At 36.4% G+C, this 12,927-nt stretch overlaps 2 protein-coding genes and 1 long non-coding RNA gene across 3 annotated transcripts; 1 reads left to right on the plus strand and 2 right to left on the minus strand.

The window, feature by feature from the left end:
* Positions 1-1,540: 1,540 nt before the first annotated feature.
* LOC111392348 (protein NUCLEAR FUSION DEFECTIVE 6, chloroplastic/mitochondrial) lies at positions 1,541-4,020 on the minus strand. The gene is made up of 3 exons (XM_023017682.1): positions 3,748-4,020; positions 3,547-3,665; positions 1,541-1,833 (listed from the first exon to the last, which is right to left on the minus strand). The coding sequence occupies exons 1-3, from the start codon at positions 3,924-3,926 to the stop codon at positions 1,814-1,816; spliced, it is 318 nt and encodes a 105-aa protein (XP_022873450.1). The 5' UTR covers positions 3,927-4,020; the 3' UTR covers positions 1,541-1,813.
* Positions 4,021-7,790: 3,770 nt separating this feature from the next.
* On the plus strand, positions 7,791-9,245 carry LOC111392353. Its single transcript, XR_002702250.1, has 2 exons — positions 7,791-8,009; positions 9,065-9,245. It is a non-coding gene; the product is annotated as an uncharacterized LOC111392353 (long non-coding RNA).
* Positions 9,082-12,471, minus strand: LOC111392352 (formate dehydrogenase, mitochondrial). The gene is made up of 6 exons (XM_023017687.1): positions 12,172-12,471; positions 11,243-11,414; positions 10,190-10,730; positions 9,941-10,065; positions 9,628-9,740; positions 9,082-9,383 (listed from the first exon to the last, which is right to left on the minus strand). Exons 1-6 carry the CDS (start codon positions 12,262-12,264, stop codon positions 9,270-9,272), a joined length of 1,158 nt encoding a protein of 385 aa, XP_022873455.1. The 5' UTR covers positions 12,265-12,471; the 3' UTR covers positions 9,082-9,269.
* Between the last annotated feature and the right edge of the window lie 456 nt (positions 12,472-12,927).

The following is a 12,927-nucleotide window of genomic DNA, read 5'->3' on the forward strand; positions in this document are numbered from 1 at the left end:
GCCCTTATATGGAGAAACTCTGGAAGTAAGTTTTGAGATACCCTTATATTGTTACCATGAAAGGCCCTTTTGAGACCCCTTTGGCAGTTCGGTGCTAAGTTATTTGTTCTTTAACAACAAGGTTCAAATGATGCTTCCATTTAATGCATTTGGAACTAAGGCAATGGCCAGAGAGGTGAGAATTCTGAACACATAGAACTGATTTGACAAAATCACATAGAATTCACTTAATTTGGTAGCTATTTATCTTTTCTAAATCAATTAATTTCATTGCTGACAGGAATTTGATAACCACTCTGGTTCGAGCCAGGTATTTTGGCGATTAAACGAAAGTGAACTAACTCCTAGCAATGCCAACGTATTGGATGGTCAGTATGCAGTGTTCGGATTCGGATTTTTTGGCAGACCTAAAGGTTGGAGATGTTATAGAGTCAGTGCAGGTAGTATCTGGCCTAAATAATCTTACCAACCCGAGCTACAATATTGCAGGTTAACTATTATAGTAATTCATTGTGTTTATGTAATCCTGTCGTATTAATTCAAGTCTGTAATGTTTTCAAGACTTTTGATCTAAGGATTACTTGTCAAGCAATCAATTTCATTCATTACAGCAAAGATTAGTTGTATTCAATGATCAGTCACATATTTGTGCAATTTCTATTCTGAAGACGATTCTTCAGGGTTCATGGCACAATTTGATTGCAGGATTTCTGTCGATAATGAAATCTACGTTTACTGTTGTATCTCTCTCCAAAACTACATATAGTCTCTTCTCTTGACAAATTAATGCTTGTACAAGAATTCAATTTGAGAGCAGTTTCTATTTTGAGAAATAGTTCATTCGATCCAGAATTTGTTAATAACATCATGATGATGAAACGTACAAGGCTTTGTCTTATAAGTTAAGACACTTTTACTTGGTACCACAACCATGACTCATTGCTTTGCCAACAATCAAATGGAAGAAATTTATCTTGCATTCACCATGTAAATATCTTACAACTGACAGGCAAAAGCCACAATACATGGAGCATTTATGTTCTCAAATATGTAAAAACTTACTAATTTTGACTAAAATGAGAGATGCTACCAAAATAACTCATTTCAAATTTAATCAACAAAAACTTGCTTCTATCAAAACTCATAAGTTTTTAAAGGTTAGGCAAACATTCACAAAGGAGCCCAACAAATAAGAAAAATACTTCTTGCCCAGGCGGGCTAAATACAGGGGGCCAAGTGGCGCCCCCCTACTGGAGGGGGGGTGAAATTTTCAGACCCCCCTCCAATAGGGGGGCGCCACTTGGCCCCCCATATTTAGCCCTGGCTTTGAGCCTGGGCGTGCAGAACAACTGAACAAATAAAAGCTTTTTCTCGAACTCAATCTTATCGGCATCTCAACTGTCTCCCTCTATAGTAAAAACTAAAAACCAACCTTCAAATCCAGTAGACTAGGAAACGGTGATCAAGAAACCTTTTACTTCTGTGCATTTTCAATGGTTTTACATATATATCATGCATTTAAGCTAAAAGAAGCGAAGAATGGATGGCTATGAACTCAACCAATTTGAATATAGCTCAGAGGCAAGTGAGTACATTAACAACATAAATAATCAGGAAATTCTACCACCTTCAATGTTAATCTCAGTGTAACATTTCAAAAATTAAGGAGACTGAATAAATCGTGCAGTCACATTTAACACACAAGTATAATCATTTGACATTACAAGTAATTCTCGTCAAAGAAAGAACAAGGATGGTATTATCCGAGGTGGTCTTCTCATCATCTTGTATGCCCAAGAGCTTAAAGGGAATGTTATAGTGGTGTAGCAAAACCTGTCACAGAGCAAAATCCCCCACCCCATCCCACACACACACACACACTCACCAAAAAAAAACACACACACACACACACACACATCCAAAACAATTTTATTAATACCGTATAATTTGCATGATGAAAACCTGCTCCCTCCCTAAATGTGCACATAAAACAATAAGGCAAGGAAAAAGAGAACAGAATCACCGGTGGCTTAATATATTGGATTTGAGCAGACATGATGCCATGGGATATTTCATTACTCTAATGTAGTTTGTTCAGTCCTCAAATGCAGGGTAATATCTTGTTAGAAAATGATTGTTGTACATCCCCATTTAGATATTCTTTTACAAATTGATATTTTGACAAAAAGAAAACGGCACAATTTTATTTTTTTTATTATTTGGTTAGTGAGGTTTTGACTCAATCAAATCTCGTCACATCGTCTGCTGGTAATCAAATCTTTAAACTGCGATGTCCATATAGCACAACTTATGCATTTAGAAACTGCTACATTTTTTTAAAAGACCAATTGTAGCACAAACTCATGCGCATTTGTAACATCCTATTAAGACGACCAGTAGCCATGTAGTACAAACAAAATTCTATAAATACCTAGTAGACCATTACCTCTATTCTTTTCAATATCTTAATAGCATACACCCCCCCCCCCCCCCTCCCTCTCTCACCATGGGAATCTGCCTACACCCCCAATATTCATACTCTACTACACTTTGATACAAATACTGATAAAAACAACGTATGTCTTCCTTCTTCAATAAATTAGTCCCAGTAGAAGTGGAGTTCCTAACATCCAGGTTAGGCGTCAATGCTTGAAAGTTTTATTATGTTGTAAACAATGACATCATCTTTTACCCCTTTTTTTCCTCACATTTAAAGACATTTAGGTTTACTCCGACATAAAAATCCTTGTCAGTATTACCTTATGTTTCAACTCCCAGAGCTTAATGCATAGTGAGATTATCCTTAAAAGGTGCTAAGAGATAAAATCACACATTGAATAAAGATGAAAACATAAACCAACTTATAAGGTCTTAAACTACTCCTCTTAACAAGGCTGACTTTTTAAGATGGAACCCCAAGCCTTAACATGATATCAAAGCCCATTAAACTCCAAAAAGTGATTCGATCCGATTAAAACTCAATAAATGAGCATACGGATTTCAAGATTGGTCTGCTCAAACGAGACAACATCTTGTAGGCATGTTAAGGGATAAAATTTCACATTGAATAAAGATAAAAACATACATCAACATAAGGTTTTTGGTTACTCCTCTTAACAAGATTGACCATTTAAGATGGAATCCCAAGTCTTAACAAGAGGTGAGTGGACAAAACAAAATTCAAGTGTTATTTAGTCATTAAGTGATTATGTTAACTCAATAGATGCATAGTCATACATCATAATAAACAAACTCAAGTCCCAAAATAAAAATCCACAAGACACAATGTCACAAATGCTGCTATTCTTAAGCTTTTAGATGAAACAAGGCTGAATCATATACCTTTTTCATATGAATAAGAAATAAAACAGTTTGAGCTTTATCGACAAATATTTAAAATATCCAAATAAGTGTAAATGAGTCAATAAGCTGAGCATCAAACAAGTACTGCAGCACTCTTACATTTCTAAAAATGTTCGTGAAGATTTCAATGGCGACAAATTCAGTAATTAATAAGTAATGTAGAAATCGTGCTCCAATGCATACCTTCAGAAAGACAGCCCCATTGGCCAACCTTAGATGACAGCATTGACTTTAGCAATACAGAGGCAGTCACCGAGTGCAGTGGCATCAATGACTCACCACAACTCAGCTCCACCGGTAGTCTGAATATTCATAAACCACATATTAATCTTACTATCAATAATAATTAGCAAAAAACATAAAAATGAACACGTATATGCGAACCTGGAGGAGAAGAAGGAGCGGTGGCGAGGGGAGACTTGAGAGACCCCGGTGGTGGATGCTTGTCCTATGAGCTTCGGTGGTCCCGTGGAAATGGAAGGCGATGATTGGATGCGATTCAATAAGGTCTTTGCAGAAGCAGGGGATCGTGGAACGAGTTTTCTAGCACAATTCGACGCCATTTTTGGCCTTTTTGTTCAAAACTTGGTTCTTAAACCCTAGAGTGTTAAACTGAGAGATTCAGAGAGCCGATCGGCAATTCGCCAGACCGGTCGACTCTAATGGGCCAGTCCACATGGATTAAGCCCAAAATAGGCTATTTCAAAGTGGCCTGTCCACTTGGATTAAGCCCAAATTACTTCCATTCTCATTATGTGGAAATTACATAAATCCAGGTACTTAAAGATCACAGTTCAAAAGTTTAGGATGAAGTTTTATTGTGCACAAATCAAGTCCCTATATATTAAAACCCTAATTCATTTCATTTCATATTCCTCTCTCGCTCAAACACACCCTCGCCTCTCTCCCATCTATACCATTCCGGCAATCATTTCCTGTTGTCGCCGCCTGCCATCATTGCTGCCAGGAGCTCGGCGGCCAAATATCTCCACCCACTCCTCCAAACTCCAATAATTTCAGCAGCATCGCCGAGTGAAGAATCGCCGCCGAAAAGATATGTTGTGCCATTACTTTTCAGACCGAAGATGGCAACTGATTTTGCAGAACGTTGAACGGCGATTTGTTGCAAGAATCGTAACCAGTTGTGCTGCCGAAAATTGAACGGTAAAAGTCGCAGATGTTGATGGTGTTGGTGGTGGACGATGTAGATGGTGGTGCGGTGGATTTAAGGTGGATTTGGCGATAGTGGTGAGTCTGTGACGGGTTGGTGTGATCTGCTTGTGATGGTATGTGTGGTGGTGTTGTTGGTACTGTGTACGGTACCTTTGGCAGTGTTGATACTATGGTGGTGGTGGTGGTGGTGGTGCGGTGTTGGGGTAGTGGTGGTGCGGTGGTGGTGGTGATGATGGTGGTGGTATGATGTTGATGTGGTGGTGCTGGCGATGGTGTGAAGGCGATGTTGGTGGCGAGTGACAGTGGTTTGTGACCAACTATTTGGTTATCTGTGACCAAAAAATTTTATAACTTGTGATTTAAAAATAATTTGTGACCAAATCTGTGATGGACAAATAAATTGTGACCTAAAAATTCGATAACTTGTGACTTAAAAATAATATGTGACCAACTAATTTGAAAATCTGTTACCGACAAAAAAAAATTGTAACGTATAATATTTTCGATCTGTAACCGATGAAAAAATCTATGATCAATTAATTTCATAATATGTGATATTGTGACCTTTAAGTACGTATCTGTGACCACGAATAGTATATATGTGATCTTAATATATTTGATTAATAAAATATTCTTAATTAATTAACAGAAACCTGATTTTTGCATTTTAGAACTTTGGGCCTGATATTTGAAGTAGCCATACTTAAAGCTTGATTTATGATTTTTTCCCTCTCATAATTAACCTATATTAGAAATCTTAAGGTCTGTTTGGTAAGGTTTCTATATTTATTTTTACATCTTGTAAAAGAGTTTGTTGAAGTTATCTTAATTGGTGTCGAAAACTAATTTTTAAAAGAGCTTCCCTTTTTTATAGAACTTTTAGAGAAAGTTGCATTAAGTCATCTTCTACTAAAAACTCTTTTAACTAGAAAATACATTTTTATAAAATTAACGAAACGGTTCTAAAATCAATTTTTGAGTCTCAAAATCTCATTTCAACTTCACAAAAGTTAGTCAAATGGACTCTTAGACAATTTCAAATTAATAGAATATCCACAAATTATTAAGTTTTAACCCATGTTTGATTTTGCTAAAAATATATTTTAAACAGGTTTTGATAAAATATACGATTGAAAATTTGATAAAAAAAAATTATGGATCCCATGAAATATGTTGTTAAAAAAAATTAAAAAATGATACCAAACATGGACTTATTTCATGCATGTTAATTGATGATAAATTAACAGTCAGGTTCACCAAGCCTTAGTAAAAAACATGGCACGGGCTTTAATTTTCAGACGTGCTATATAAACAAGCTTGGAGATAGATTCAAAACCGGGGAAGACACGTGTTGACTCGGGATTGGAAAGTTTGAAGAAGAAGAAAAACCATAACACACAATCATTAATTCACACGTCAATCTGTTTCCTGCAATTCTATTTTTGAGCCTGTTCAAGATGAATTATTCTTTAATATTTGACATTGTATTGGCAAAATTGATTATTAATTGATCATTGACTTCCACTTTCTTGATAATCTCGAACCAAATTCCAACCATTGTAAATTGTAAAATTGTTAGTCGCGCCATAAATAAAAGCATGTATGAAAAATCGTTACTCTCAAAGTCTAATCTTGAACCAAATTCCAACCATCATAAATTGTAAAATTGTTAGTCGCACCATAAATAAAAGCACGTATGGAAAATCGTTACTCTCAAAGTCTTACTGAAATGGAACGTACCAAAATGTTATGAATTTTGAAATTCTTGAATTTTGTGAACTTGACATGAACGTGCCAAAATGATGCAGGTATACTTCTTTGTAGCAAGTTTGGATGAGAATTAGAGAACCAGAAACAATAGCTTTGTCGATTTACGTTCAAGTGCAAATCAACTTCCATTGTTTCTGATTATCTAACCCTCATCCTAACTGCAGAAAAACGCCTGAGATCATATTCTGCATTGTGCGGATTCTTCTTTTGTGGAATTAAACCTCTGTTAAGAGAGAAATTACGAGTTAAGAACAGGAAATTGAAAGGAAGAAGGAAAAAACTGGAAGAACTAAAGAATGTGGAAAAAAAAAAAAAGGCAATATTCACACTACGACTTTTTTGAGAGATGCTTCTGAAACAAAGACTTTATACAGGGTTTTAAACAGGGATTCACCTCAGCCCTCGATAAATTCTTATCAAGGGCTGAGGTAAATCCCTGTTTAATACACTGTCTAGAGTCCCTGTTTGACTAGCAGTCCTGAAATTTTATTTTTTGCATAATATTTTAATTGTACTTAAAGCTATTGATCTTTTTTCATTATAGCACTTATGTCTGTAACAATTTCTCAAGTTGTTCTTATCCTCAAAGTTTTTATTAATTAAAACAATTTCTATTTCATAACAATTTCATATCCAAAAGCCCATTGAAATGAAGTAAAACAACTTATTTTTCATCATATTTTTTAAAAATAAGTAAAAAAAAGTGTAAAAAAAAATTTTCCCTTGTCTTTTTTATTAATTTTATGACCATGGGTGTTTGGAGCAGTTTACGAGCAACTCGCCTAATTCCACAGGACCCTGAAATTTACAGCTAAATACTCACATCAACGACTCTGAGGGGACTAGAATTGGTGACCATTTGAGAGTAAACACAAGACCTGACTACTGAGTTATCCCTCAAGTTTATTCTTCCCTCGTTTCAAAACATAAAAACAAAATATTTTGATATAAATCATTATTAAGAATGAGATGTATTGATTAATGTAATGTTAAAGATAAGAAATTGTCAGAAAAAAAGTTAAGGAAATAATTATTACAATGAGCAAAAATTGAGGAGTTTAACTGCAATTAAATTGTGATGTATCATGTAAAAATTATGATAGCAATATAATCACCCTTAAGATTAAGTTCAAAGCCACCAACTAAAAGGAAATACGTTTGGATATATACTTATAGGTAACTGATTAAAATAAATTCTTACTGTTAAGATGGTTAGCTTTTGTGCTGCCAAACAACCCTGGGGAGATGATGTATCTTAATCGAACTTCACTATTTGAAAATAAAATTATTTGTAGTCGTTCACTAATATAAATGTGACGGTTAGTGATTTGATGCATTATGAAGAAAAAGCCTGAACATTGCACACCAAAATTTATGGACGTCTTCTTCATTCTTGGTTAATGACTTCATTGTATTCTTCGTGATTTTGAGGGTCAATCTTCTCTGTGTTGGAATCGAAGTTGGGCAATGGAGTTGGGGGTGTTTTGGTGTATAGAATGTGGGTGAAACTGAGCCCTAATCCTCGTGCATCCAGGGTTGATGTCGAATTAAAATTTTGTATTGATTTTGTTCAATTTTGAGTTAAAATTAATGGTTTAAGTTTCAAGACCGTGAATAATCTCTTGCAGAGAATTGAGGCAACTCAATTGATTTAGAAATTTGAGCCTGTGTTTGATCAACTGATCAAATTTGGTGAGCCCGATGTCACGGATCGCAAGGTCACGACTTAATGCTTGGCATGACACGGGAATGTCATGGCACAAGGTGGGAAAACGAGATAGACTTATGGCAAACAAGGTCTATGCTTCAGCGATATATGGCGATGAGTGCATCGTCAAATTCAGTGGGGGAGTGACTTATGCCTCACGCGATCGTATTCGATTCGTCCCGGTAGCGATCGCAAGATGGCGCGGGTAACGCGTTTCAAAAGGACGGAATAGCTTGCGATAGGGGACGCAAGCAGATTCGGCAAGGGATGTAGGTCGACACAGGCTGGGGACGCAAGTAGACTGTTTTGGGGCAGAATGCAGGCTGCCTAGATCGTGTAATTTTCCAGGGCATTAATGAGGTTTTTGTAAGTCCCGACCCAGCCATTTTGAGAGGAAAAATACATGGACCTGCAGCCTGATATTTTGAGGATGCAAGTGGACAACTTGCACAACTTGTCCACTTGTGGGCCACTTGCAAGCTAAGCACGAGTTGTATGCAAGCTAAGCACGAGTTGGCAAGGATAAATATCAACGGTGCAAGCTAGGCGCGAGTTGTATGCAAGCTAGGCACGAGTTGGCGACAACTTGCAATGCAAGTTGTAATACCATCCACTTGAAGACAACTAAGAATGAGTTGGCGACAACCAAGCACGAGGTGGCGACAACCAAGCGCAAGTTGTAAAGTGGAAGGTTAAGGAGGTTTAAGTTTTCTATAAATAGAGAGGTATTCTCATTTGTAAATGGTATGGAGTAGAGGTTAGAAAGTGTAGAGAATATAAGAGTGAAGAGAGTTTATTCATTAGAGAGATTGTAAAGTTTTCCCTTTCATATATACAAAGAAAGTTTCCCGACCTTACTTGTTTTTCATATATCCTTTACTTCAAAATTCTCCTCTCAACGTGGGTATAATTTAGCCTCCTTGGTTAAATTATTTGTGAGCGTGAAAAGGCTGACTTAACGTTTTCTCGTGAGGTGCAGGAATTGTAGAACGTTAAGGCCGCACGGTTCTAGTTGTTCGGGTGTAACAAAACTAGGCCCGTGACACCGAGCTCTCTACTTCACCCACTCACTTTAATCTTCTTTGAAATTTATTTAAGCAACACAGTCATACTTCAAATTTATGATCCATACAAAACAATTCTCGCAACTACTTTCTGCGATGGAAATTATTACTGACAAGGTCGATTTATTGAAGTAGCAAACTGCTACATATGACACGACCTACAGAGATCAAACTTGACAAGCTGAGGCATCTTAACGGTACTGGCTGGCTAGTTCTCCGTCCTTGACAATGTAGTTCTGTGGAGGAAAATCCTCTCCCTTGAAGTACCTCTCGAGCATGTCCTTGGTGCCGGCTGCATACCGCAACTGCAACACCATGGTTACACAAGGTTTCAATATGCTAGTGATACATTTCTACATCTTTCATTAGATGAGACAAAGTGCATGTTTGGCAAAGCTTAAATTAAGCCGGTGAAATAAACTTTTTTATTCACACATTCTATGGACCCACAATTTACTGCCCATTTGTTATCCACAATTTTGTGGGACCCACAGCTTAATTTAATTTAAGAAATTTTAAACAAGCACGGTGAAATAAATAAACCAATACCTGTGCGTCGATGGTTGTTCCAGATATGTGAGGGGTCATAGCTTGGTTTGGCATGTAACGCCAGGGGTGATCCTTTGGAGCTGGTTGCGGGTACCAAACATCCCCACTGTAACCTGAATTAACAATGGAAGTATAGTTTTAAGAGTGGAAAACACACCAGCACATCTTCTTTCATTCCTAGAATACAATAGAGCAGATAATATGATTTGTGGTGTAAGGAATTTGGGGCGTTAGATTTGATCTCGTTAAAACATTGAGAATGGAGTCGTTTCCAATTCCAAATCCACTACGCAATATTTTTGTTTCAAAGTACCTGCAATGTGCCCACTGGAGCACGCATCAGCGACTGCTTGTGTGTCCATGATAGCCCCTCTAGCATTGTTTACTATTAGAACTCCCTTCTTCAGCTTAGCTATCTTTTCTTTGTTAAACATCCCTCTGAAACACAGAATAAAGTTCGGATAAGTTTGTGTGCCTCGTGTCATGCTGAGGAATGCATTTAAAAATGCTAATTAATGAGGATCTGCTCAAAATTTGAGAGTAGAAAGAAGAATAAACTTACTTTGTTTTCTCAGTAAGAGGGGTGTTGATGACAATTATGTCACATTTTGGAAGCATTGCATCAAGATCTTCCTCAAACTTAGCTCCTAATTGACTCTCCAACTCTGGATCCATTTTAAGGCGATCATGGTAGAGTAGATTACAGTTAAAAGGTTTCAATCTCTGCAGTAAAAGTTTGCCAATACGTCCAGCTCCAACCGTTCCAACGGTCTTGCCTTCAAGATCATAAGCTCGGTGAGCAATAGCTGCAACATTCCAATCGCCAGTAGTAACCTGATGGTATCCGGGAAGGAAATTCCGAACAAGAATGAGAATCCGCATAAGTTCATCCTCTGCAACTGATACAGTATTGCTTCCGGTGACTTCTGCCACAGTTAAACCAGCATCAGCTGCAGCTTTCAGATCAATATGATCTGAGCCAATACCAGCTGTGAGCAACAGTTGCAGATTTTTTGCCTTCTTAATCCTTTCAGCCGTAACATAAGCTGGGTGGAAGGGGGTCGTTATCAGCACATGGAGATCAGGAATATGTTTCTCAAGCTCTGCAAACGAAGCATTGCAAAAGACATTTTAACACAATAAATTAAATAGTAAACAATGTAGAACTCAAAGCATGAAATAACATATAGTAAACAATGTAGAACTCAAAGCATGAAAAATAACATGTCTTCACGGTATGGCAGCAAATCTATCTTCATTTGTGACACTTCCAATAATCCTGTGTAGGTACACAACAGTAATCCAAACAATTGTACAATATGGTTGTAGATGCCTCTGTTTTTCGATATCCAAGTTGTTTAGGTAGCTCGTGAACATAAGCTGCCAACCCACATACAAACAATCAAGCCTGATTTATTCTTGTTCGAAAGCTCTAGACTGACTCATATTAGAACAATTTGAACATATAGGTCATGTTTGTTATACAAGATCGGATGATGCTACCAAACATACAATTGTCAATATAGCTTACTGGTTGACAAGATAGTATTGCACCGGACTAACTCAATATCTAATTTAGTAAATTTTGAGGAAATTCTTGTGTGTGACTAGTTACCACAATCTGGCCCTTCTTTGTCAGGAGTAACTATGTACTGGTGACCTTGTGATTCCAACCAATCACGTATACCCAATGCATTCTCAACGCATCCCAGAAAATTTGGGTTCATGGATGCATATTCATTTGCCTTGTAAAAGACCCCAACAATCTTCTTGCTCCCAGGTGTTGCCTGTTTGCATATAAAGAAATCATCACTGCTAGAATACAAGTCATTGCAACAGAAGAGGAACACAAACTTGGATGTTGCTGCCATGTTTAACTAAGCTAAAATGTTTAATTACAAGTAAATTTTTCTCAAGTAAATTCAAAATTATAAAAAAAAAAATATTAGTCAAAAATAATTATGTAAAAGCTACTTTCAAAACACTTATTTTGACAGTAATGATCTCCTATATGTTAAGCAACGATGACATGATGCATCAATTAATTGGTGAAAATTCATTTTACATACTATTAACTTATTCATTAATTAATGATGTGACATGTCATCGGTGCTTAGGACAGCATTTCAACTTATTTTTGAAATGTAAGATTTTACCTACTTTTAAGCTGAGTCAAACGTTACAGATAAGCTTCAATAAATGAGTCGTGTTCTAGTATTTTGGCAAATAGAAATATCTTGAGCAGCCAAGTGATTATGCTACAAATGTACCAAACGTTAACAATCTAGCATAAACCGTGATAAGTAATCAATGTTCAACTTTATACACAATAAAATTAATTACACGCCGTCATTTGAAACAAATCACAAGAGCCCGGAAAAGTAAAGGAATTATCGATAGCATCTTCAGCCGTTGATCCTCAAAAAGTCGATGCAGCAATTACAGAATTCAATTATACTGAGCTTAAAAAAGTAAGTAGACGATTATCAAAATTAAACAGGGGATTCAGCTCGAAGGATCAAAATTCAAATTAAGAAGACTTACATGGAGTTCTCTGGTGAAAATTGAAGAACTAGATGGAATTCCTGAAGAATTAAAAGCACGAATTGCAGAAGTAGCTACACGCTTCATCGCCATTATATCGCTTGACAGATTTCTATATAAACGACAGTGAAATGAAACGACTCTCTCACTCTGTGTGCAATCCTTTGTAGATTTGTCCACTTTATAGACGAATCAAAAGCTTTCTCCCATGGGAGAGAAGCGATTAATCCGTGTCGGTCTTATCCGTTCAATAATTAGTGGGATATACCATTCACCAATTAATTAAGCCGTCGTTTGGCCCCATTAAATTTTATTTTATTTTCCTCTCATCGAAATTTTTTCTTTTTTTAACCACTTATTTTTTTAAAAAAAAACTATTCCATCCATTTTCATTTCAAAAAATGGGGGCCAAACGAGGACTAAAGTGATCACAATAATACATGTTAAGCCCATGTTTAGGATCCATTTGAATGTGATTTTGGAAGAAAATATATATTGGGATAGTACTTTTTGGAGAATGTATAGTTGAAAGATTAAAAATAATAATAATAAATATATAATTATTTTTATATATAATATTATCTTATTGAAAAATATGTGATAAAAATAAGAAATAGAAAAATATAATTTTTAAATAATGAAGTCCAAACAGAGGCTAAGTAACTATACTTGCAGAGCTGATCTCAACTCTTGTCCAAAGTGAGCATGAAAACAATTGTTCATTGCTGATGTGGCATCCTCACATCTACGATTAAG

This window comes from Olea europaea, unplaced genomic scaffold, assembly GCF_002742605.1.
Source record: "Olea europaea var. sylvestris unplaced genomic scaffold, O_europaea_v1 scaffold921, whole genome shotgun sequence".
Lineage (NCBI taxonomy): Eukaryota > Viridiplantae > Streptophyta > Magnoliopsida > Lamiales > Oleaceae > Olea > Olea europaea.